Source organism: Myotis davidii, unplaced genomic scaffold (assembly GCF_000327345.1).
Source record: "Myotis davidii unplaced genomic scaffold, ASM32734v1 scaffold221, whole genome shotgun sequence".
NCBI lineage: Eukaryota > Metazoa > Chordata > Mammalia > Chiroptera > Vespertilionidae > Myotis > Myotis davidii.
Genome location: NW_006293349.1, coordinates 3,137,625 through 3,164,330, shown reverse-complemented (window position 1 = coordinate 3,164,330; position 26,706 = coordinate 3,137,625). Strand labels below are relative to the sequence as shown.

Below are 26,706 nucleotides of genomic sequence, written 5' to 3'. Positions count from 1 at the left end.
GGAGACCCGCCACAGCGCCTGGGAGTGGGAGGGGAAACCCAGCAGGAGCAGCTCGGAGTGGGAGCGAAGCCTGCCTCAGCTGGTTTCGCTCCCCTCTCTGCTTGGCTCCAGCCACTGGAAGCCCTATTCTTGCAGGAATCTTCCTGCAACGGGCCTCTAGTAATAATAATAATAATGATGATGTGCTCGGGAAAGCAACTACATTTTCCTTTGGCAGAAACAAGCAAGAACAAGCATCAGGCCACAGGACACAGGAAAAGTCCTTTCTTCCCTGGAAGGAAGTAGTCCCCTCTGCCTGTGACCTTGAGATAATGAGGCTATGATTAATTATTAATCATAATTAATAAATATGATTAATTAACGTGTACTGCTGGGCAGTTCTTAGGAAAATCTGTTAGTGGTGGCATAAGAAATGTCATGGAGTAAACATGAGCCCCGCCCTTGCTGGGTACCAGAAGCTGACACTCTGGGCTTGCCATTGGCATCTGACTGCCCAGGCACCTTCCACGCCTGGACAGCGGTTCTCAGTACGTGGTCCCAGGGTCGCTTTGGCTCCTGGGAACTTGTTAGAAATAAATGCACATCCTGGGGCCTGCACAAAGGTATTGGATGGGAAACTCTGGGAATGGACCCCAGCCATATGGCGTAACAGGTTCCCCTGGGTGCCCCAATGCACCCCAATGTTGGAGAAACACTGCCTTAGACCTTGGGGGGAAGCGCAGGGGAACACTCAGAGGCAAACCACTACTGGGCAGCCTCACCTTCCTCACACATCCATCCTCATCTCGAACCCTGCTTGGCAGATGAGGAAAACTGTCCAATGGATTCCACTTTCAGTCACTCCAGAGAATCACAGAAACGACAGTGAAGTCATAAAATGGTGTGGGGTAGTGTATAGAGATTTTATTACAAGTTCGATATCATCAGTGTGCTCATCGACAGATTGGATCTTAACTATCAAAGATAAAACAAGTTTCCCATGTTGTAGGAACGGGAATTACGGGTGGCGGGTGCAGTTCTGGAGAAGCCATCTCAGGCTGTGTTAGGGACATGAGCTGTTCTGTGACTCCGTCAGCCTGTGGGGAAATCAGCCCACAGAGAGGAGAGGGAGGCAAATTATAGTCTCAGAACATTCAGTTTTAGAATTGCTTTTTGTTTGTTTTTTAATATATTTTTATTGATATCAGAGAGGAAGGGAGAAAAAGATAGAAGCATCAATGATGAGAGTGAATCATCCATCAGCTGCCTCCTGCACGCCCCACACTGGGGATGGAGCCCGCCACCCGGGCCTGTGCCCTGAGCGGGAATCAAACCGGGACCTCCTGGTTCACAGGTGGATGCACAGCCCCTGAGCCACGGGCCGGGCTAACATTACTTTTGATTTACCTCTTCTTTTCCGGAGTACAGATGGTAGCAGAGCCGCTGTACTGTCCCTAATGTGGCAAACGCCGCTGGAATCCCAGCTCTGGAGTGAGCCAGGCTGGCTATTAAGTTCCCTACAAATTAAACGAGAAAAAGGCTTTGTGCTACGGATAAGCTGTGCTCTTGGTTATCTGCACATAATATTAAAAACGTCTGAGTCATAAGACATGTCTGCTAATGAAGAAGTGCTGAGAAAAAGCATTTATATGTAGAATAAATTTTCCCCCAAATTACGGTCTCGGTTTCTGTCACAAACAGTGCAAGTGCAGCAGGTCATGTAAGAGAGGGGACGCCTGAAAGTCAGAGGTTTCCTTCCCAGGACAGCAAGTCGAGGTTCCTCTGCTGCCTTCAAGTGGCCCATTTCAGCTAAAGAGCAAATACCTTATTTATTTATTTATTTACTTACTTACTTACTTATTTACTAGGGGCCCAGCGCAAGAAATCGCGCAAGGAGGTGCCCCGCCTCCCGCCTCCCACCGGAGCGCCAGGCCCAAGAGGTGCTCCACCACCTCCTGCTTAGCGGTCCTTATGGCGTGAGGGCATGACGTCCATTTGCATATGAACCTTTTATTATTAAGATTTCTGGTAGTAGTTCCTCCATTGGGCTGTTATTCTGCTACTGTTCCATGTCATGGTGAGGGTGATATATGAAGTCAATGACTACTGATTGATCATCTGGGGAGTGGGATCTGGACTCGATACAGTCACATGGTTAGCATGGTGTCAAGACCGCTCTTGGGCCCCCTTGTCTTGCTATACCACAGATCAGTGTAGGGAGCCCTTCACTGTTAGCAAAACATGGGCCATTGGTCAAAAGGAAGCCAGACGGAGGGGCATCGGTACAAATCTGTCGCTACTGTCAGTCAGTGTGTGCATGCTCTTACGGTAACTCAGAGTTGAATTCTCATTTTGAATTCTGGGAAAAAAAAGGAAGGGTTTGAAAACGTAGTGAAAGCCAAGAGGCCGTGTTCAGAGTTTCTGCTCCTCTTTGGGGTGCAGCATAGATGGGCGTGTTCCCCTGCGGGCCCAGGCTTCCAGCTGCGTGACAGAGTGTCGGGCTGATTTCTTTACTCGGGCTCAGGTTACAGAAACGTGTTTGCGCAACTAGCTTTAGGCGGCTACAATGAGACGCTGGTCATTTCTTACCTGTCAAGACAATCGTGGGGGACTGGAGGGAATACAGACTATCGATCAGAATAGTAACTCCTCTTGAAGATAAAGTGATATGGTCCACATCTATGATGACTTTAGCTAATATAATAATCTACAAACAAAAAGGAAGCAAAGAATCATTGAGCATCTTCTACTCAGCCTCGCTGATTAAGCTTTATTGATGCATTCATTGATTGATTTGGTTCATCTCAGGGAGGTAAGAGGAGTAATTTGGCATGATTGACTAGAAGAGAAGCAAAAAAGGGGGGGGGTGGAAAAAAGGGAGAGAAGCAAGAGGCAGGAGTAGGAGTTAGAGTCCTTGGCCCTATCTGGTCATTTTAGTGACCATGGGAGGCCATAGTATTCTTTCTACAATGTTTGTAACTTTTATATCCTTGAAGTAGGGTTCATTTGAAAAGCTTCTCACCCCAGCCGGTTTGGCTCACTAGACAGAGCATCAGCCCGGGAACTGAAGGGTCCTGGGTTCGATTCTGTGTGTGGGTGTGTATGTGTTTGTGTGTGTCTGTGTGTATGTGTGTATGAGGGTGTATGTGTGTGTATCTGTGTATGTGTGTGTGGGTGTGTATGTGTTTGTGTGTGTCTGTGTGTATGTGTGTATGAGGGTGTATGTGTGTGTATCTGTGTATGTGTGTGTGTATGTGCGTGTGTATGTGTGTGGATGTGTGTGTATGTGTGGGTGTGTGTGTGTGTGTGTGTGTGTCCCCTCTCTCTAAAAAAATTCAATGGGAAAATATCCTTGGGTGAGGATTAACAAAAATAAAAATAAATAAATAACTTTAAAAAAAGAGAAAGAAAATACTTTTCCTAAAAATCATAGGGGAAAAAAAGAGGGAGAATAAGACAAAAGAACCCATATATGTCTAGCTGTCACGGGTTGAAGTATGAGCGTGGTCAGCTAAAGATTCTGCAGGGAACTCTTGTGTTGAATGCCACCTTGCGCTACCTAGTTCCTTATCAAACGCAGGTGACGAAAATACCTCTACCTGCCTATCCACCCAACAGCGTTTTATAAACATCAGGTGATGTGTATAAAGGCAAAACTTCCATTCTAACTTGTAAAGTTCCATATAAATGAAGAAATTCTCATAGGTAATGTGTTTTGTTTTTCTAATGATGTGAAAGGGCTGGTGTGAAAACTACTGTGAATTTTACAAACCAGGAACCATTTTTCCAGATCCAAACTTTTATCTAATGGTCAAGTTTTCACTAAAACGACACCCATGGGAATGTCAACTCCAATGTCATACCTGAAATGCTGCCATCGCCTTCTCAGTTTCAATGGTTGATTCAAGAAAAGGTTCAAAGATGGACAGGGTCATTATTCCATTTTCCAAAATTAAATATTGTTGAAAGACGTCATTGAAGGCAAAAAGAGTTAACGCATAGCCTGCTCTTAAGCGGATGTCCTAGAAACAGGAGAGATGTGCGTTATCTTTAGCCACTTCCCTTTCTGTGTTATCATGGTCAGAGGGTTTCATTCTCGCCTGTTAAAATATATTGCATTCTTACCTCTAGGAGTAAAATAGGACATTAACGTGTTGGCGAGAATAGATAATAGTTTCTCCAGAATGTTATTGAACAGAAAAAATAGAGGGTTAGGTTGTGGTATCAGGTAAAAGAAAAGAGGAAAAATTAATTTTTAAAGGGAATGTTAGATTACTGGTTATGCAACCGAATATCTAAATGGTAACAGGAAACTCTGTAATTTTATTTTTCCTCGACTATTTTGTTTTAACATTTTATTTGCAACATTTCAAAGTGGAGTTAATCAATCAAAACTTCCCTTGTACAACAGGCTATCTATTGCATGCTATGCATTGTGGGACGATTATCATCTCTTAAAATAAGCTCATTTGTAACATTCTTTTGTACTGTATTCTAAAAGAGAAATTTTAAATAAAAGTGATTTACTTCTTAAAATCACATTTTAACATTTTAGGGCTGGGAAAAGAGCAAATAATAATTTTCCTTTAGAGACCGTCTGCTTGCCAAGGATGAACAAGTAAGGTAGATTTTCCAGATAGGCCCCAAAGATAGGACCTTATGACTAAGCCTTATTTTTAACATTTTACTTGAACAGTATTAGAGAGAGAACAATGAATCTTAGTGAGTTTTCTTCTGCCACAATGAATTATCATATAAAAATGCCATGTGTACATACTTAAAAATGTTTACAGATAAGATTAGATGATCCCTGACATTTGATTTAAAAATAACACAGGGATGGTGAATAGGTAGATAGAGGAAATAAGATTGACCATGAGTTGTTTGAAATTTTTCATAATAAAAATTATAGTTACACAAAGTGGTCACCTGGCCCTAGGCAAGAAGAAAGGTATTGGGTTCAGTCAAAGAATAGGGTCCGGTCCAGCTGACGTGGCTCCGTGGTTGGCATTGACCTATGAACCAGGTCACGGTTTGATTCCCGGTCAGGGCACATACACGGGTTGCAGGCTCGAGCCCCCGTGTGGGCTGTGCAGGAGGCAGCTGATCAGTGATTCTCTCATCAATGATGTTTCTATCTCTCTCCCTCTCCCTTCCTCTCTGAAATCAATAAAAATATTTTTTTTTTAAAAAAGGGGATAGGGTCCAGAGAGTGAAGCAGGTGTTTGGGAGGGAAGGGAAACGGAAGTGAAATGAGCAGGAGGAGAAAAGGGAGCAGAAAGCTGTCCCTGAGGAAGAGGGTGTGAGACGGACAGGTGGCAGGAAGAGCAGAGAGGGAGAAAGGCGGCTTTGAGAGGCAGACATGAATGCAGACTCCTCACCCTCTTATTCTCCAGGTCATTAAAGCGAACTGCATCTTTTGTGCACCATGGTGAAGTCCAATTATGTATTGAAAAAAAGTAATGCAGTGACAGCTCATCTTTCCCCTTCCCAGATCTCTCAGAACAGAGAGAGACGTGGTTGGCAATGTTCCTCCCTAACCGCCAAGTGTACTGTAGGTCACAGAAGACCTGGAGTTTTTCTAGGGTGAGCGCTATTCACAGTGTGGCCCACAGGCCAGCGATAGTCCACGAAATGGTTGCCACAGAATTACAGAATAAGCATTTAAAAGATATGGCTCTTTTTTACACTTAAAAACCTGTGGAAGAATGAGGGAATTAAAAAAATAATCACCATCAGGTAAATGCCACCGTAATCCTGTTGATCTGCGCATGCTAAAATTGATGAGCAAAATACAAGGAAAAACAGAATATTCGCATGGCCTCGGGGTGTCTCATCTCAAGATACGTCTTACATATAAAGGGAAAAACCGTAACTTCACAGACACCGCTCTAACCAAGTACCTCAAGTTCACATTGCCAGTCATAAGACACATCAATGTCACGTACCTGCTGGGAAGGTGAGTGAAGAAAACCATGTCATTGCTACGGTGTCCTTGCCAAAATGCGTCACCTCAGTTTAATCATAAGAAAACACCAGAGGAGTCAAATTGAGGGGCAGTCCACGAAACAATAGGCCCGCACTTACCAAGATTGTCAAGATCAGGCAAGACATGGAACCCTGAAATCCTAAGGCCTGAGCTTCACAGAGGGCAGGGGACTAAGAAGACGCGACGACCTGATGCCATGTAGAATCCCTGCCTGGGTTCCGGGACTGAAAAAAGGACTTCGTGAGGAAATAGGCAACATTGAAATCAGGCCTGCAGACCGGTTCATGGTAACGTGTCAGTGTTCATGTCCTGGTTGACATCAGGGAAACGGGATGAAGGGTATCCCAGGACACTCAGTATGGTTTTTGCAAATTTTTGGAAAGTCTAAAATTATTGCAAAATGTAAAGCTTTTTTAAAAATATAATTAACAGATCAGTGGGGGAAAGCTATTCCTTCATCACGAGTAGACTGAAAAGCACCATTCTAGAATATTGCAGAAGCAGCAGACCACAGAGGGTTGAAAGTTCATAAAATTGGGTCAAAGATTTGATGCATTCAGGATAGAAGAGATTGGGTGATTTTTTTGTTCTGTTTTTGTTTTGGCTTGACCCAACACATAGAACGGCTACATTTCAAAAATGAAGCGTGCTAACTGTGAGAAATGTGGGACAGTATCATTCGACCAATACAAACTAAGGCCTCCCAGAGAGATGTCCCATTTGTGAAGTAAGGCGCTTGAACACCGCCATGAAGAAGACTTGGTAGTAATTTGAGGAGGTCGTCTCAAAACCTTCTTCTAAATGACCGCTGATATTTTGTAAGGGCATGACCTTATCCTGGGCGTGATGATCACTAATATTTTGTAAGGGGATTACCTTATCCTGGGCGTGATGATCACTAATATTTTGTAAGGGGATTACCTTATCCTGGGCGTGCAAAAGAAAGAGGACATCCGCATATTTGAACCCTTCACGTTCTTGCAATTCCTTCTGCAGCAATTTATTCCTCAGGACAATGCAGGCCAAGGAAAAGGCCACCTCCACCTGGACACGTGGATTCAGAGGTTATTTGTCACTCACGGCTTACCCACGGGCATTTTTATCACGCAGACATTGATAGGGGATGTGCTAGCGGTCAGTGGGGGGGGGGGGGACGGCTCCTCCACAGCTCACAGTTCTACTTGGCAACGTTCACTTTGAGGAGCAGGAGGTGGGGCTGTTTCGTGGGCGTAGCAACCACAGGATTCACTTAGAGCTGAGAAACTTTGCGACCTACAGCCCGCATCCCTGGGAGCCCACCCAGTCTTTAGCAACCAGTGTCTGAAGACGCAGGGATGAAACGCTGGGCATCATCCCTGAGGAGGACACAGACGTTCCTGTTTTGAAGAAATATTTTAATAAAATTGACTGTCTTTGTAGCAGCTTTTTTGTGCGAAACCTCTAGAGTTTTGCTTAGAAGTTTACTATCTGTATTGTACTCGTGAACTTGCAGATGAGACCATTTAATCTGAAAACGTCCCGTTTGTGTCAGTTTTCACCGCGTGGGAAAGAGCTGGGCAGCCTCGCGCACCTTGATGCTCAGGGACGGGTGGCTCCTCAGCAGCTGGATCAGCACCGGGAAGGCGTTCTCCTCCACCATGAACTGCTGGCTGATGGGGTTGCTCGTGTGGGCGACACCTGGAAGATACACCCCATGAGATGTCTGTCCACCTTGGCAAGGGCGGTGTGCCTGGCTGACAGCACACCCTGCACCACACGACTAGCCAGCTCTGCCCCCACGGCCTGGGGGTGCGCGGAGCTGCGGCTGCGGGCTCTGGGCCCGTTGGGGACAGGACCTCTAAGGTCCGGAGGCTGTGGTCCAGGTCTTAGCTGGTGGCTTACGCGGCAGCTCTGGGACCGAGGGAGCGCACAGCTCTTCTCAGAGAAGGCGTGTGTGCTCGAGAGGAAACGGGATTCTCTCTGGGCCAGAGACGCGCTCGCTCGTGAGCACCAAGCAAAGAGCCGGACACAACCGAGTCCCCCGGGAAAGGCGACTCTCGCGGACACAGTGTGTGGCTCGTGCTGAGTCCCAAAGCCCCTCCGGCTCAGGCCACTGGGCACAGGCTCCAGGGGTGCTGTCCCCATCAGGGACCTAAACTTACTGAAAAGCAAACAAAAACACAAGTGGATGTGTCCTCTGGTCAAAGAACATGATTATTAACTGACAAAAGGGAATGCTATAGCAACACCGATTTAACCTGAATTAAGTTTTTAAAAGGCAAAGTGAAGTGGAAATTCTACTATTAGAAGTGGATACAATTTTCTAAATCACAAAACAACAAAATTATAAATATTAGACAATCCAGGGACAATAATGGCTGCCATTTATTGAAGAATTATTACGTGCAAGGTACTTAAGCTTATGATGCTACTGTTTGATTTTATAAAAATGACTAGAGGAATATTCTGGTTGAACTCTCTAACCAGAGTGCACGAACAGAACCTATGTAAGAAATTGAGCTTCACCACTTGTCCTCAGTCAGGTGGTGGAGAATCAGAAGCGCAATATCTACGTTAAACATGGTGGCGGGCTCTGGCAGCGGGCCGAGAGGCAGGGGAGCATCTCGGTGGTCTGAGCACCGAGGGGGGCTCACGCACCGATGCACATGGACCCCACGGCCCGGATGACGCTGAGGAGAGTGCCCTCCGCCAGCTTGCTGATCCTCAGCAGGCGCACCAGCGGCGCGATGCCGTTCCCCTCGCAGATCTGGTTCTGGTGCAGCCGGCTGTCCTTGCTCAGGGCGATGACGGCTTCGCCTCCTGGAAAAGAAAAGCAGGCAGCCCGCCGGCGTGGCTCAGTGGTCCAGCATTGACCTATGAACCTGGAGGTCACGCTTTGATTCCTGGTCAGGGCACAGGCCCGGGTTGTGGGTTTGATCCCCAGTGTGGGGTGTGCAGGGGGCAGCCGATCCATGATTCTCTCTCATCACTGATGTCTCTCTCTCTCCCTCTCCCTTCCTCTCTGAAACGAATACAAATATATTTAAAATTGAAATGGCCCAGCCGATGTAACTCAGCGGTTGAGCACTGACATATGAGCCAGGAGGTCATGGGTTTGATTCCCTGTCAGGGTACAGGCCCGGGTTGCAGGAGGCAGCCGACCAATGATTCTCTCTCATCATTGATGTTTCTCTCTCTCTCTCTCTCTCTCTCTCCTTCCCCTTTCCTCTCTGAAATAAATAAAATCAATAAAAACATATTAAAAAAATAAAATAAAATGAGAAAGCAGGCAGCACGCCGGAGCCCAGGGCTCACGGGTCAGAGCTGCGCCTGGAAAGCGACTCACCGACGTACTGCATCTTCGCCGACGGCGACAGGAGCATGTTGATGATGAAGTTGTACCCGATCTGCTCGGCCATGTACTTCTGCTGCTTCAGCGTTTGTCCCGCCAAGGCCCAGAGCGCCACGGCCCCTTGCTCCTTCACGCTGATTTCAAAGGCCTGTTTAAGAGAAAATCCGTTCATTCGGTGAGCGTGTATTTACTACTGTAGGAGTAGCCTGCTTTAATGTGTGTGTGTGTGTATATATATATATATAATATATTTTTAGTGATTTCAGAGAGGAAGGCAGAGGGAGAGATAGAAACATCAATGAGAGTCATTGCACGGTCCCTTAGTGTGGATGGAGCCCACAACCCTGGCATGCGCCTTGACCAGGAATCGAACCGTGACCTCCTGGTTCATAGGTCAATGCTCAATCACTGAGCTGTTTTAATATATTTTTTATTGATTTCAGAAAGGAAGGGAGAGGGAGAGAGAGAGACACTAATGATGAGAGAGAATCATGGATAGGCTGCCTCCTGCACGCCCCCACTGGGGATCAAGCCTGAAACCCGGGCCTGTGCCCTGACTGGGTATCGAACTGTGACCTCCTAGTTCATAGGTCGATGTCCAACCATGGAGCCAGGCTGGCAGGGCTGGAACATCCCATTTTAGAAAAGGTTATTCTAGAAGAGGTTTCAGTTTTCTGTGCACTGAGCTGAAGTCAGTAGTGACTACTGTGGCTAAGGAAAGGACACCGGGCCTCCGGGCCTACCTTGAGGAGCTTGAGGAGGTATTTACTCAGGGAGTTCTCCAGAAACGCTCTCTGGATGGACGGGTTGTAGCTGGCCAGGGCCTCTACGGCCATGGCGCCCTTCACCTGCACGCTCAGCTGCTTCCCCGTGAACAGGGCCACCAGCGGCGGGATGACTCCCTCGGCCGCCAGCGCGTTCTGCACTTCCTTGTTGTCGCGGGCCACCTCCGCTATGGTGGCCGAGGCCACGGCCTTCAGCAAGTCTGCGGGGGAATTCAAGAGCCAGTCAGTTACGTCTCTTAAAAAGCAAGACTCTAAAGACACAGCAGATTCGCTTCTCCTGCTGTAAAGTCAAATGTGGACAGTGTATACGGCCCGCCGGCGTGGCTCCGTGGTTGAGTGCGACCTCTGAACCAGGAGGTCACGCTTCCATTCCCAGGAATGGAACAACAGAGATTATTGTTTTTAAATGTGAACAGCATTTCCTAGTTTTAAATGGAGGAAAGAAATCATGCAAGAGTACTCAAGAAGCCCTCGCCGGTTTGGCTCAGCGGATAGAGCGTCAGCCTGTGAACTGTCAGGGCACAGGCCCGGGTTGCGGGCTCCATCCCCAGTGGGGGGCGTGCAGGAGGCAGCGGATCCATGATTCTCTCTCATCATTGGCCTCTCTCTCTCTCTCTCTCTCCCTTCCTCTCTGAAAACAATAAAAATATATTAAAAATAACCATAATAATAATGCACAAATAGAGCTCACCCGAGCTGGAGCTCAGGAAGCTGATGAGATACTGGATGCCCTTGTGATCCCTCACGGCTCGCTGGTTGCGCTCGCTGCCCATGCACAGGACCCGGATGCAGTTCATGACGTTCACCAGCACGTTCTCGATGTCCAGCTTCAGGAGGTTTATCAGCGTTGGGATCCCGTTCTGAAGGAGAACAGCTCGCTTCATCACAGCGGCCTTCACCTGAGCGGCCGGCTGCCCTCACTGAGAGCCACACGTCTACAACCCGCTGCAGGTGCGACCCATAAACAAAGATGTCCCCTGGCATGGCACCGGCGTGGCAGGGACCACAGTGCTGAGAACAGTGTGGGCTGTCCTGTTATGGTGAGCATTCCACAAACGTATGTTAAAATAAGCTTCCTTCAGACCCAGATCAATCGAGGCTGCCAGTTCGCTGTGACATTGAATAACATTGAACAAGGAGAGCGACTGCCTAAGGCCCGTGGAACACAGAGCCCGTTTGGAAATCTCTGCAGCTGCAGGCGCGCTCATTACTGGCGATCGTATCTGCGCGACAGAGATTATTGTTTTTAAATGTGAACAGCATTTCCTAGTTTTAAATGGAGGAAAGAAATCATGCAAGAGTACTCAAGAAGCCCTCGCCGGTTTGGCTCAGCGGATAGAGCGTCAGCCTGTGAACTGAAAGGTCTCAGGTTCGATTCCGGTCAAGGGCACAGGCCCAGGTTGTGGGCTCCATCCCCAGTGGGGGACGTGTAGGAGGCAGCCGATCCATGATTCTCTCTCATTATGGATGTTTCTATCTCTCTCTCCCTTTTCCTTCCTCTCTGAAATCAATAAAAATATATATTTTTTAAAAGAGTATTCAAGAAGATCAGACACAGGAAGGCAACCTCACTTCCAATAAAGCGAGGCGGCCTCTGCAATGTGAGCCATGATGCATGAGTAGGTGTCCACGGGGGGAGAGCACCTCCCCCCCACCACCCACTGGCCACAGACAGTGCGGGCAGAGGACAGGTGTCCACAGTGAGGGGCTCTGCCTTGAGGGAACCGGAGAAGGAGCTCGGCTCTGTCCGGGACAGCGGGGATGGGTGTGCGGGGCAGCGGGCCCTGTTCTAGCTTCTTCTCGATGAGGGAATGATGGCTCCCGACGGGCACTCACGTGTTTGGCGATGACCTCCTTGTTCTCGAGCTGCGCGATGTCGTACAGGATGACGGCGCAGCGCGAGTGCAGCTCAGGCTCCTCGGACACCAGCAGGCTGATGAGGACGGGGATGCCCCCCGCCTCCACGATGGCGTGCACCACGTCCGCGTGCGTGGAGATGTTGCTCAGCAGCCCCGCCGTCTTGCACAGTAGCTTCATCTTGGAGCCTTTTAATAGGTTGATTAAGGCGGGAATGGTGCCTGCAGCAGAGATTAGAAAGAGCATGGATTATTTTGTGACCATTTGTCGTCCATGGATCATAATAAGATTTAAATGATGCTTAAGGCCCTGGGCTGGTTGGCTCAGTGGTTGAGCATTGACTGGTGGACTGAAGGGTCCTGGGTTTGATTCCAGTCAAGGGCATATGCCTGGGTTGTGGGCTCCATCCCCAGTGTCGGGTGTGCAGGAGGCAACCGATCAATGATTCTCTCTCATCATTGATGCTTCTCTCTCTCTCTCTCCCTCCCTCTCCCTTCCTCTCTGAGATCAATAAAAACATATTTTAAAATAAATAAATAAATAAGTTTATGGACATTGACATATAAACAATTAGCAAATAACTCTATAACATACCGATACAGTTATTCCTGAAAACGATATACATGCACTTTTCTGTCTTGTCTATAATATAGAGAGCTCTCACTGTTCACACATTTATACATATATATATATTTTTTTTGATTTTTTACAGAGAGGAAGGGAGAGGGATAGACAGTTAGAAACATCAATGAGAGAGAAACATCAATCAGCTGCCTCCTGCACACTGCATACTGGGTATGTGCCTGCAACCAAGGTACCTGCCCTTGACTGGAATTGAATTCAGGACCCTTGAGTCCGCAGGCCGATGCTCTATCCACTGAGCCAAACCAGTTAGGGCTGTTCACACATTTAATGTCCACACAGCACGCGAACATACATTTCCTGTTGGTAACCCTCAGCCATCTTTGAAACACTGAATTCTGGCTTAAGATCATGGACAAATCCATTCTTTGAGCTGCTATACAGGGGAGTTGGTGTTGTTGATTGCACCCAGTGTGTGTGGCAGTGTCTGTGCAGGTATGTGAGCACCGTATTATGTTTCAGCCGTATTGTGACAAGAAGCTGAAAAACAAAAAACCTGCAGTAAAAGCAGCCTTAGCCTGATTAAGTAGAACTGGCTCAGAAATCATGGGCCTGGTGGAAACAGGAACTCGGGCCTCAGTTGGAGGCTTGTTATATCAGTTCACTGTGAAGGGAAACAGCACAGTAGCCCGGCCGGCGTGGCTCAGGGCTTGAGCATTGACCCATGAACCAGGAGGTCACGGTTTGATTCCCGGTCGGGCCACAGGCCCGGATGTGGGCTCGATCCCCAGTGTGGGGCCTGCAGGAGGCAGCCAATCCACGATTCTCTCTCATCCTTGATGTTTCTATCTCTCTGTCTCTGAAATCAATAGCAATACACATTTTTTAAAAAAGAAAACAGCACATTACACCCCAAACACAAAATGCTGGCGAAAATAATAGGCACAATCCGGGCTTTATTTATTTGCCTAAAATGTAATCTCCCCTGTGACTGGTTTATCTGTGGTCACGTTTACACGTGGAACGTTGGCCCGCGTTTTCAGGAGCACATGTAGGGACTCCCCAGAGTAACTTTCTCACCCCCTCATTCAACAAATGTTTATGAGCCCCCCATGTGCGTCCAATATTCACGTGCGAGCACTGGCCACCACGGGACAGCCGGCAGGACAGTCCCATCGATTTAGAAAGTTCTGTCGGACAGTGCTGTTCTCACACAGCCCCAGGAGGCGGGACCGGTTTGTTAGCGAGGACACGGGGCTTAGGGAGGGCAGGCAGCTAGCCTACGTTCTGCACGCAGAGCTGCCTGCCGGCCCAGGCCTGCCGCGAAGCCCACAGAGGCGACTTCTCATTTAAAAAGCGAACCATGTCAATACGGAACACAGGTCATTTCTAAGCAAGAGCAGCAAATCGGGGCAGCAGCGTGGTGACTGGCTGTCGTTGCTAAACTTGCACGTTTTTAGAGAACTGGGATTTCTGTCGTTATTTGATCCTGTGCAGCGTCCACGGGGAAAAGAAAAATGGACCTTAAAGTGACTCACTGAATGGAATAGAGCCCCTGGCAAGACACAGCAGATGCCAAAGCCGGTCATCCACTGTCCTCACCTGCGTCCAGAATGCACCGCCAGTACTCCTCCTTGGCCAGGCAAATCACCTCCAACGACATGACCGCCATCATCTTCCGCTTATAGCTGTCGCCCTGCAGCATTTCTGGCGGGAGCCACGGGAAACACGTGTTAGCGCTTTACAAACAGAAGGGCGCGGGCTGACTCTGCTTCTGTGAGGCCGCGTGCAGCCAGGAATGGAGATCTCCCCATCACCACCATCGCCTCCATTCAAGTCCCTCTGCGTGTGGCCTTCTGGGAGGTGCTGAACACATCACGTACCCCACGCTCTTTGAGGGAGAGACCCACAGAAACATCAACGAGGAGAGAGAATCACGGATCGGCTGCCTCCTACATGCCCACACTGGGGATGGAGCCCACAACCTGGGCATGTGCCCTGAGTGGGAATTGAACCGTGACCTCCTGGTTCATAGGTCAATGCTCAACCACTGAGCCACACTGGCCGAGCAATAATTTTCTTATTTTATTTCACCTTCAGCTTTGTTTTCTTTGGACCTATTGGGAATCCCGCATCCCCCCCGTGGCCTGGGCAGTTTCCATTCTGGGACGTGCCTTCACTGTCATGTTCGACATTCCATGGGCTCTTCTCTTGGCTCAGCTCCCAGTCTCCTGCTTGTCGGGCGGCAGGGCCTGCTGAGCACCCTTGGGTCCTCGCTGGGGAGCCTGTGGAGGGGCCCTGCTGACGAGCACCCGAGTCCTGAGCCCAGGGAGGGTTTGGGGTGTGGGCCCGGGGTGCTCCGTGCTCCCACTGTTGGCCTGGCTTGGTTTCTCCCACCAGCCACGGCCTCAGGCTTGCCTACTAGTAAATATTTTATTTCTGTTGCATCCTCTCCTATTTCCTCTTGAATGCATGTTTGCTGCTGGCGGTGTTATTTTCATTTAACCTCCATGTGATTTTAGTGGGAAGGAGTAAAATTAGATGGGTCCATTCACTTGGCTTATTAACCCTCACCTTTATAATATTTCTGGATAGATCGAGTACAAATTTGGACAAAAATCACAAAACATTTATCAAATGGTGAGGGAAAATGTTACTGAATCTGTCTCTAATATTAGGAGTGAGGAATAAATTGGAGGGAATCTTTTCCACTCAAACTTTAATTTCCTCCCTCTTTACTTTTTTTATTTGCTTTTTTGATGGAGAAGAAGATGGTTGGACTTTGGGATAAAATTGGAACATAAAAATAAATGTAATTGTGTAAAATGTAGTCTATTTGGGTTATTTATCTTTCATTAGAAATACAACTACTCTTACACACATAAAAATACAGTTTGGTGCTATTTCTATTTCTAGTTTTAACCTAACATTTTTTATTTCATGATTTTTTAATTTATGTATGCATGTATTTATATACTTATGTATTTATTTATTTTAATCCTCACCCAAGGATATTTTTCCCCTTGATTTTTAGAGAGAGTGGAAGAGAGAGGGAAAAACAGAGAGAAACATTGATGTGAGAGAAACACATCGATTGTTTGCCTCCTGCACGTGCCCTGACCAGGGTCTGGGCTGGGGAGGAGCCTACAACTGAGGTACATGCCCTTGACCAGAGACAATCCCAGGACCCTTCGGTCCACAGGCTGATGCTCTATCCACTGAGCCAAACTGGCTAGGGCTTTCACGGTTTTTACATATTTAAAGTACAATGCATGTATTCCTGCATTTTATTTGCCTCATCTCAGAGTATCACGAATTAACCTGAATAATAGTCAGGACATCTATATATATAAAAGGCTAATATGCAAATTGTCCGCTCAGGAGTTCAACAGGAAGAGCAGGAGTTTGATCGTTCGCTATGATGTACACTGACCACCAGGGGGCGGCACAGACCATAGCAGGTGACCAGCGGCGGCAGCGGGGTGCTGAGGGAGCGAGGGAAGGAGGAGGCGGGGAGGCCAGGCCTAGGGGCCCTGCCCTGCACGGATTTCGTGCACCAGGCCTCTAGCTTCTTCATAAAGAGATTGTGTGTTCTCTACTCACCTACCAGAGTTTTCCAAACGGGGAGCTCGGGGAGATGCAGCTCTATGATGTGTTTGAGCACCTCCGTGTGGAAGGTCAGCACGGAGAGGTGGATGATGTTGTTGCCCTTGGTGTCCGTCTTCCTCCAGTTGGCCCCCAGAGAGAACAGGTATTTGATGGTGTCCAGCGCTCCTGACGTGGCCGCGAGGAGCAGCGGCGTGCACTGGTTCCTGGAACCCGGGGGACACGGGATGTGGTACCGTGACCGAGCACACACAGGAAGCCACATCTCCTCTCTGTCACCCTTGCCCGACGGCGGTGGAGGAGGCCCGGCTCATTCCCCCAGCCTCTCTCTGGCCTGCGGGCGGGGCGAGCCGGCAGCACGGGGTACACATCTGCAAAGGCTCGGTGACTTACTCGGCCGTCGCCTCGGCTTCCAGCAGGCTCGGGTCCTTCCTGCAGAGGATCATGATGATGCAGATGTTGTCGTAGAAGGCGGCGAAGTGGATGGGCATCCAGCCCCGCTTCTCGGGCAGCGTGTAGTCGGCCTTGAAGCAGAGGAGGCAGGTGGTGGACTCCAGGGAGCAGGCCTGCGCGGCCAGGTGCAGAGGCGTCGGACCTGGGACGGACGGGCACTGCCTTCAGGGGCCCGCGCCCCAGCAGGCCCGGGAACAGGCCGTGCTAGTGCCCGGCCACGGAGCTCAGCCGCGTGCGGGACACAAGCTTTGAGAGAAGCACTGAGAGCGTGACTGCAGGCAATTCTGCATGGACTTACTTCACTCGGGCTGCCAGGCCATTACAAAGTAATACTTCCTTGACAGTTCGCAATAAGCAACATTGAAAATACGAAGTAGTTGAAAAATTAAGTCAATGTGGTCAGCAGTTTCAGTGATAAAATAAGCTATTTCTTGTTTATTTTCCCTTTGTTTCCACAGGCCTCTCCGCCCTAAATCCGGTGGGTGTTTTTCAATTCTCGCCTCACCTCTCAGGGTGAATGGACCACATCTTCGTCTCTAACTGGGTTCCTTTCCCCGGCTCCTGTGGCATCACCCCACCCATCTCCGCCCCCTCTGGGCTGGCCCTGTGGGGCCTCCCCTGGGATGTGCCCATTGTCCTGACCTCCGATGGTTACGGTCACTAGGTGGCAGCACAGCTAAGTACCATGAAATGGGCTTTGTCTGTTTGCAGAGGTCCTCAAACTTTTTAAACAGGGGGCCAGTTCCCTGTCCCTCAGACATTCCACACATGCACACTGCGGGCCCAGGGCGAGTCGGCTGCTAAGCAGGACAGGCAGCGGTGGCAAAAACCCCCCGCGGGCCGGATAAATGTTTCTGGCGGGCCGCATGTGGCCTGCGGGCCGTAGTTTGAGGACCCCTGGTAAGGTATAAAACCGACTTTTGGATCTGATTTTCTAAAAATAGGTAGAGGTGACTACAAATTTCACAGTTAAAAAACGGAACAAACAAACTTCTTGGAGTATGAATAACTAACCAGGGGGAGAAAAAGCTCACATTTCAAAGTGTATATGGAACACCATCCTGTGACACTCCTGAGACCGAGCACTGTGCAGACTACAGGCCCTAAGACAGGTTTTAACATGTGCAATAACGTTCTAAAATGCACCAAGCACTTTACTTCCGTCTTACCATTTCTTTCTTTTTTTCCGTCCGTTTTTGATGACTCTGTTTAAAGAGGAACACACATAGGAATAGGATGAGTAATATAGAGCAGTTTCCTAAATTAGCCAAAACAGACTCGTATGGAGAAGGACAGAAAGACGGTGCTCGGACACAGGTGATGTGAGCCCGGACTAGGGATAGCCTTGGGCCAAGCACCTGGGCATACTGTGTGCATCTGACATCTCGCTGCCCCTCCAGTGGTGGGTCAGACGCATCGTTGAAGCAGTTTTGTGCTGGTTAAGTAGTAGCGGACATTGCCAGCACTGCTCAACATGCTTCAACGTCTACCCAGCTCAGCTGGCATGGCTCAGTGGTTGAGCGCCAACCTATGAACCAGAAGGTCACGGTTCCATTCCCGGTCAAGGGCACAGGCCCGGGGTGCAGGCTCGAACCCCAGTGTGGGGCGTGCAGGAGGCAGCCGATCCACGATTCTCTCTTATCATCGACGTTACTATCTCTCTCTCTCCCTCTCTCTCCCTCTCTGAAATCATTAAAAATATATTTCAAAAGAAAACTACCCAATTCTCAGCCAGTGGAAATTTAAGTAGTAACAGGATGAATGAGAGACTCTAATTTGCCAACTTTTTTTTCCACACCTAAAGGACTTAAAATATAACACATCTTTGAATAATAACTACCCATTGCATTTAAATGTGACTGAATGTGTGCTCTTTTTTTAAAAAAACAATGATTGAATATTTTAATTGAGCAATAGAGGCATCTTAGCATCCAAGCACTTTAATTATAGTGAAGAGCACAGAAGCATTTTAATTATAGTGACAGAGCACAGAACGTATCGGTAGTCAACAGGCTGAGGGCAGAGCGCTCTCCTTGGTGAGTGCAGACGGGACACAGCTTGCGGAGCGCTGGCTGAAGGGCGACCTCGGCAGCAACAATGCACCAGCCACCCCCAGGGCTTCCCCCACGGCTCCCCTCCGCTACCGGGCCTCCACCTGCAGCTTCAACTTCCGTCATTTCCACTTCGGTTCAATATACTCCAAAGAATATGCAAATATGGGGGTGTAGCTAGTAACCAGGGAAATGACTCTTCAAAGTTTACACAGGGGTAGCCTCCAAGGGGTCACGAATCCTAAAGCTATTCTAGAGGATGTTTGCTGTAACGTAGCGTCAGTTCAGGTGGTGGGAGACACCGTCCATCCGGGAGGAGAGCCTGGCACAAGCAGTGGAGGTTCCGCCTGGATCTCTATCGCCCTCCTGCCCTCTGACCCCTGCAGGGAGCCGCTGTCTCTATGCCAGAGGTTTTCAAATGCTGCCCCGTGCGCCTACGTCCAGGCATTCTCCCAGCAAAGATTTCCCGAGTGCCCACCATGCCAGGCTTCCTTCTGGGCCCTGGGGCACCATGACCAACAAGTGAACCAAATTATTGCCCATTTCCGGAGCTTACATTCAAGTGAGGGAGACAGGGTAGACCAATCACAGCAGGTAAGAGAGCAACACGTGATCCTCAGGCAACATAAGGGGACCCCCTTGAAGAAACGGGACAGGAACCTCAACTCCACTCTGGGCACCAATACCACAGAGTAGTCTTGCTCTAAGATCCACGTGCATTCTCCCTCTCTCTCTCTCTCTCTCTCTCTCTCTCTCAAATGTTATTGATTTTGAGAGTGAGAGGAAGGGAGAGGGAGGGAGAGAGAGAGAAACATCAATGATGAGAGAGAAACATCGATCGGCTGCCTCCTGCACGCCCCACACTGGGGAAGGAGCCTGCAACCCAGGCCTGTGCCCTGACTGGGAATCGAACCGTGACCTCCTGGTTCCTAGGCTAACACTCAACCGCTGAGCCACGCCATCCGGGCTCGACATGCATTCTTAACGCTGAATAAGGGGTGAGAAAAAGAAAGCCCTCTCGGCCCTTTTGTACGATTAAAAGCGTGGCGGCACCTTGGCTGAACATGATGAAGCGCCGCTGGTTGACGTTGAAGTTGGCTTTGCACAGCTGGCAGATGATGGGCACGCGGTTGTGCAGGGCGGCGTGGTGGAAGATGGCGTAGCCCGCCTCGTCCGACACGTTGATCGTGGAGCTGGAGGTCTTGCGGCTGAACGTGTGGAAGACCGCGGACAGCCCTTTCTCCACCGCAGACTTCATGCCGAAGGGGATGCTCTGCGGATCATCAGCGAGGCCAGAGTTCGTTTCGGGACTACAAGGCAGCGAACTGTGTTCCCCCTCACATACCTGTGCCCAGTGTCAGGGGAATTTCCACCGGATCCTTGAGGAAAGTGCCGCACTGGGCAAGGATTAAAGTTGTTGGAGCTCTTAGAGGAACATCAAGAACCCGAAACCTTATTTTTGGGAAGTCCACCTACACCCTCCTTCCCCCCTTTTAGGGAGAGGTTGCAGGTCTTTCTTCTTTAGAGACGAGCAAAATGCGGTGGACAAACATCTTTCTGAAATACTTTAAAAGCAAAGGGAGGGCATTGGGTACCTTGTCTCTGATTTAAGAATATCATTCTAATGTAGAAGTCTCAAAACTCAAAATCTACAGCTATCGAAACCTTAGAACAATAAAGATGATGAATACTTAAAAAAGAGAAAGAAATACAGTTAGTGTTCTCTGCACTAGGTCTTAAAATGAAGAGGTAAAAATGTCACACTTTTTAAAAAATATATATTTTTATTGATTTCAGAGAGGAAGGGAGGGAGAGAGAGAGAGAGAGAGAGAGAGAGAGAAACATCAATGATGAGAGAGAATCACTGATTGAATGCCTCCTGAACGTCCCACACTGGGGATTGAGGCCACAACCCGGGCCTGTGCCCTGACCAGGAATCAAACCCTGACCTCCTGGTTCATAGGTTAACGCTCAACCACTGAGCCACACCAGCCAGACTGTGACACTTTTCTTTGAGACATTCCAACTACTTAATATTTTAGAGTTAAACCAGCAGGTTATTAAATTTTTTAATGTATAGACATTAAAACAAATAAATGGTCGGTAAATGCCAGTGTATTCTTTGAAACTGGTGAGCTCACCACCTAAGACACCAGCTGAGATGCTAGGCATCGAGGCTGGAGCAGGTGCAGAGATCTGGGTCAGGATGCTGAGTTTGCGCTTGGGTTCAGCTCCCAAGGGAAGCAGGCTCCACCAGGTGGGAGCCATGTAATGTGGGGAAGCTCCGTAGCTGGCTGCACCTCGGATTTCTTGTTTGTAAAATAGGAGTGGTGACCAGACCACGGGTACCTTGAAAGGGTGTGTTGAAAGGATTTATAATAGTGCCTGGCACACACAATTAGCACTTAATAAATATTAGCCACCTATATTATAAAAGGCCGGTGGCTGTAACACCATAACGACCAAATGACCGGTCACCAGGAGGTGCATTGATGGGTCTCACGGGGCAGCCGGGCTGAGTCTTGCGTGATTTCGTGCGCTGGGCCTCTAGTTATTAATATTAACCACAATCCAGTTCATGAACAGGCTGCTTGGTAATCCTGCCAGATGTGCAATCCAGAGCTTTCTAGGTGGTAACATGTGGGATTCTCATTTCATATGGGAAACTTTACATAACCTGTGATTTGACCCTGAGATGAAAATTTGAGACATACACTTGACTGTGATATATAACTTCTTACACAAAATCATGTGGCCATTACGGACATACCTTGCACTTCATAGCTTTCTTTAAACCAAATTTCTTCTTAAATTGCTCGTGTAATTGGGTGTCTGTGAGCGGGAGTCTCTTGGGTCGCAGGTTGTTGACTATTTCGTTGATGGCTCCCCACCACTGCGTCTTATACAGCTGCTGATAGAATGTTTCCAGTTCAAAACTGATCACATAGTAGCTATTTTTAAAAAAAAGTTAAAAAGGTAAGTTTTTCTGACTTTGATTTGCTATTTTTTTTATATGCTGGTAAAACTTTACATTTTATAACAATTAAATACAAAACTGTAGTTTAAAGTGTTACTTGATAAGCATTTAATAACATGATTATCAATGGCTGTTAATCAAGTCTTTCTATAACAAGCATCTTCTCCATATTGGCCCCTCTGATGGACTCTGTGCTACTCGGGCCAGTGACCAGGGACATTGCGAAGTCACCGGAAGCTCGAACTCTGGCTTGAAGAGGTTCTGGGTTTACCTTTTAACCATCTCTTACCTTCCTTTTACCAATGTATATACAGTGGGGCCTTGACTTATGAGTTTAATTCGTTCCGAGGCCGAGCTCATTAAGGAGCTCGTTAACTCAAATTACTCTATCAACTCAATGCAAAAAATCGGCTGAGAGACAGCTGATATCTCCAAAAACTCGTTAGTAGGGACACTCGTAAGTCAAGGCGCCACTGTATTAACTCTTTTAATGTAATTATACCTCCATGTACTTTCTCAAGAGTCTGCCTTGAGCCCAGCTGGTGTGGCTCAGTGGTGGAGCAGCTACCTATGAACCAGGAGGTCAAGGTAAGACATGCCGGGTTGCTCTCTCTCTCTCTCTCTCTCTCTCTCTTTCTCTCTCTCTCTCTCTCTCTCTCTCCCTCTCTCTTCCTCTTTGAAACCAGCAAAAATATATTTAAAAAAGAACCTGCCTCGAGTGAGCCCTGGAACGGTGTGTACTCCCTGCAACAGGGACAGAACCCCCACCCTCAGGACCTGAGACACAGGTAGACAAGAGCCCAGGCTGCTCAGTCCCGAGGGGACTCACAAACCCTGGGGCGGCCCTGCTGAGGGCTCCTTCCCATGGGGAAGGGAGAGGCAGTCTTCCCCCCACCCCGCCTCCACCCCTGTTCCCGTGGGGGGCGCCTCGGGCCGATTTTACCTCCGCCAGTGGGAGCCTCTCCTGCTGCCTGGGTTCTGCTTCAGATGCAACCAGTTGGAGCTGTGGATACAGTGGTCCTGACGGTGGCCCCTCCCATGGCTCCTCGCTTGCTGCTTAGTGGCCACCAGTCCCCCTGGGGGTGCTGGGAAGCCCGCTCCATTCACACACTTTCAGGGAGGTGAGTCAGGGACTGACTACACTTGGGGCATTGCTTGCCCAGGAGCTGGGGTGGGGGGGAGGGCGAGGGCGGGTCACAGGCCCCAGGGGTCAGTGAACAGAAGATCTAGGGAAGCCCTCTGCTCTGGCCCAGCAGAGGCTGGTTCCCCTGCCTTGACCTGTCCTCCGACCGCTTGTCTGAGCACAGAGGTCTCTGCACGGGTGCAGGCGTATCTGAGGACCAGGACCATGTACCTGAGGTTGCCATCCTTCCTGAACACCGTCACCCCGAACAGAGGAAACCAGGACGTGAGGCTGTCAGCTAAGGGCTGTTCCCTCCCACACCTCGCAAGCACAGGGCCCCAGCTTGTGGAGGGGCCACCCCATCACTAGGGGTTCGCCTCACTCACTGGAATCGAGGGGCGGGGAGCCTGGGCCCCACTCAGAAGGCTCTCCCATCAATGCCCATACACGCTAGGACATAAGAAGCTGTGCAGACCAGACGACGTTCACTAAAGGGACCATCTCTAAGGACCGCTACACAGTGCTTCTCAGAGCGGGAATACATACAACTTCCAATGCTCTGTTGGGTCCGTGTGTCACTCATGGGGGCTGTTCTTGTTCTAAGGCCTCCAGCATCGGGTCGTAAGCTAAGCCTTGGAATCGGACACGTGTCTGTTTTCTGCTCGCTTTCAACAACGGTGGCTGCTGGGAGGAGCTATTGAGTGTCCTCACCTCTTTCCGTTCAGTTCCATGACCGGGATGGAGTAATATTCTTTGTATCCGGAATCTTCTGCAAATGTGCTAGCAGCACATTCCTGTATTTTTTCCAAATTGTCCTAAAATATGAGTTATGTTAGTAAAAAATAAAAAAAATCAACAAATCTCAACGATTGTGATGTCTTTTAGATGAAATTTTATGCATGCAAATGACAATTTTAAAAAAACAATATCCCCTCAGACCCTAATAATAACTGTATGTACCAGATCCCTACTCTGGGAATGAGAAAAAAAACGTAAAAGAAAAGACACAGGAAAGGTTAAAGAGCAATGACAATAGAAATGTGTAATATTTCGACTACATTCCAGAGGAAGAATTATTATTCCCAAACTCTAGCGCAGCGGTCGCCACCCGGTGGTCCCTGGGCCACTGGTGGTCCTGGCGGTCCGGAAGGCTGGCGACCGCTCCTCAGGAGGCCCTCTGCTCCAGCACACACCTCTGAGCAAAATAGGAGGCCATGCAGGGCGTGGCCAGGGACTCCGACCCATTGTTTGGTCAAGTGTCCTGGGCTCATACTGCCCGTGAGAGGCCCGACCATCTGTGAGGATGAGAGCTGTACTTAGCTACTTCCCACTTTCTCTCTGACACCTGACGTGCTACCTTAGGCGCAGTTGGTGCCTAATTCATACGCGTCACACACTGTCTGGGAAAATGAGTGAGAGGGAAACATAATCATTTCGAGGCCTGCCGACCCCTCCAACAGAGGCTGTCTGAGCGGAGACTAGGACGAGAGAGCCTTGAAACGACAAACCACCTCAGGAACAATAATCATTCCCACCTGAAAAACTTCCAGCGCAGGCTCGATCATAGGCGTGGTGATATCGAATTCAATCCCTCCGTGAACGTGGAAATACTGATGCTTTGTGTACTGAAAGCTCTGGCATTTAAAATCTGGCCCGTAAATAAACGGAGGCAGTTCTCGCTCGGTCTTGACCTTGTCATCTCCAAAAAAGGAAAGCAAACTTTGATTTAAAAAGTGAAAAGGGCAAGTAAACAACCATCTTTTGGAAATCTAGGTTCTCACTTACGTAAACAAAGTGAAAAAACCCACACGAAGTGAAAAACTTGGCCATGAAATTCTATGCAATTATTTATGCTCTTGGTGTATATTTTACACATTAAAATGTATTTATGTCATACATTTTGGGGCATTTTCTGTAGTTTCATTGTACAGACATTCTAAAAGGATAGTCAGAACATTATTTTACTTGCTGATTTCTATGTGTGAGCTCAATACTAATGTCGTACCTCCAATCATCAGAAGAGATTTGAAACTTTGTGCCTTAGAGAATCTTTGCTTGAATGAACAAAAACTTACCAGAACTCGAAATAAGTGGGTATCTCTTACATGACAAAAATAACCAGCCCACTTCTCTGGAAAGTAATAAAACCACCCATAAACCATTTATTTTAAAAAATAATTTTCTAAAATCTCAGCGAGGATTAGGTTTGTTCAATACTTTGACCTGTTAGCAGAATATGGTGTCATCTATGGAAAGTACATAATGTCATTTGGGGAATGTCAAAGGGACACACAGAAAACCACAAAGATGAGCGTGGCAACCTGATCTCACCACCTGGAACGAACCGTGAACATGAACTGTGCGCGCATTTGCTGTTACTCGTCTAAGTGCTAAGACAGTGCAGCTAGAGCTACGTCCCCCCTGAGTGCGGCCTCTCGGCTCCTCACCCTCACCGTCCCTCACCCCGGCCCCCGACAAGCACTGCCAGGAACCGTCTTCACACAGTTCACAGATACGATCCTCTTCACCGCTGGAACGCTTATGACACACCTTTTCACTCAGTGATTTGCAAGTTTCTACTGAAACGTTGCCATCTGCATAGAAAGCCCACGGGCTCGGGCACCGAGGAAAATACCTAAATGGTGTCTTCACTTGGGCGGGAGGAACAGCTTGCACCTCATTCCTGTCAGACTCCATGGAAGTATGCGCCTATTTCGGCTCTCTCTTCTCTTCCATTGGTCTCTGTGCTAATTACAGAGCCATATAGTAACGTTTCAAAATATGTTTTCCGACCCAGAACCAGGAGGTCACGGTTCAATTCCCGGTCAGGGCACATGCCCGGGTTGCGGGCTCTATCCTCAGTGTAGGGTGTGCAGGAGGCAGCCGACTGATGATTCTCATCACTGATGTTTCTCTCTCTCTCCCTCTCCCTTTCCCTTCCTGTTTGACTGTATTCACTGGGGAAAACACTCATCTCCATCCAAATTAGGATAAGGGAGATGGCATACATTTTGAACAAAGCCTCTTTTTCTGCAATGTCAGACCATCCATGATCCTTCAATACTCCATGTTAATTTCAGAATCAATTTCTAAACTTTCGTGAAAAACATGACAGATTTTTTTGGTTTTTAATCCTCATCTGAGGACATTTTTCCATTGATTTTTAGAGAGAGTGGAAGGAAGAAGGAGAGACAGAGAGAAATATCGACGTGAGAGAGACACATCAATTGATTGCTTCTCACACGCCCCGGCCAGGACCAGGAGCCTGCAACCAAGGTACATGCCCGTGATCGGAATGGAACCCGGGACCCTTCAGTCTGCGGAGGGCGCTCTATCCCCTGCGCCCAACCAGCCAGGGCATGACAGGGGTTTTGAGTGGAAGTGCACTGACTTTCTAGAGTGATTTGGGTGAGACATGATGTATCCTCAGTGTGGTCCCATCATAAACATGGCACATTTCCCAATTTCTCAGGACTTGCTTTAAGTCTCCCAATAGCTCTTGTAATCAGTGTGAATATATACCAATACTGTGTACAAAGACCAAGTCTACTTCATTACCTTGGAGGCATTATATCCTTTTTTCTTTCTAACAGGCCACAGCCAGGTTACATGCCTGGACTCACACACCACAACACAATTCAATGTACATTGGAAGTGGCCATGTGTCTGTCGGTAACATGTGACTTGGGGGGCTGCTCACCGGAGAAGGGCGGCAGCAGGCTGCTCAGATAGGGGACTTTCATCTTCTTCTTCAAACTCAGGAGGAACGGGGTCAGGAAGCATATTAACTTCAGGTATCCGATCCCTCGTCTGATTTCTTTTTTCTTCTCAAAGTGTTTCTGAATCACCTTCTGTTGAAGGTGCAGCCTCTGCTGCAGCCGCTGGTAGGTACAGATATCGAGACAGTCCTGGGTGCATTTGATCGCATTGGTGAGCCAGTAGGCGGTGTCGAACACAAACACGTTCTCATGCT

At 48.4% G+C, this 26,706-nt stretch overlaps 1 protein-coding gene across 1 annotated transcript in view; it reads right to left on the bottom strand.

The window, feature by feature from the left end:
• The window catches only part of ANKAR (ankyrin and armadillo repeat containing), a 41,211-nt gene that overhangs the window by 6,358 nt on the left and 8,147 nt on the right, over positions 1-26,706 (bottom strand). Inside the window, exons 3-20 of the mRNA XM_006767102.2 lie at positions 26,434-26,704; positions 24,269-24,432; positions 23,445-23,548; positions 21,404-21,584; positions 19,687-19,906; positions 16,523-16,724; positions 16,127-16,335; positions 14,126-14,230; positions 11,921-12,162; positions 10,776-10,944; positions 10,043-10,284; positions 9,294-9,447; positions 8,606-8,767; positions 7,539-7,645; positions 6,890-7,012; positions 3,843-4,001; positions 2,569-2,686; positions 1,387-1,496 (exon numbers count right to left, since the gene is read on the bottom strand). Of these exons, the coding sequence (XP_006767165.1) occupies positions 1,387-1,496; positions 2,569-2,686; positions 3,843-4,001; positions 6,890-7,012; positions 7,539-7,645; positions 8,606-8,767; positions 9,294-9,447; positions 10,043-10,284; positions 10,776-10,944; positions 11,921-12,162; positions 14,126-14,230; positions 16,127-16,335; positions 16,523-16,724; positions 19,687-19,906; positions 21,404-21,584; positions 23,445-23,548; positions 24,269-24,432; positions 26,434-26,704 (3,042 nt within the window). The remainder of the gene's footprint in view (positions 1-1,386; positions 1,497-2,568; positions 2,687-3,842; positions 4,002-6,889; positions 7,013-7,538; positions 7,646-8,605; positions 8,768-9,293; positions 9,448-10,042; positions 10,285-10,775; positions 10,945-11,920; positions 12,163-14,125; positions 14,231-16,126; positions 16,336-16,522; positions 16,725-19,686; positions 19,907-21,403; positions 21,585-23,444; positions 23,549-24,268; positions 24,433-26,433; positions 26,705-26,706) is intronic.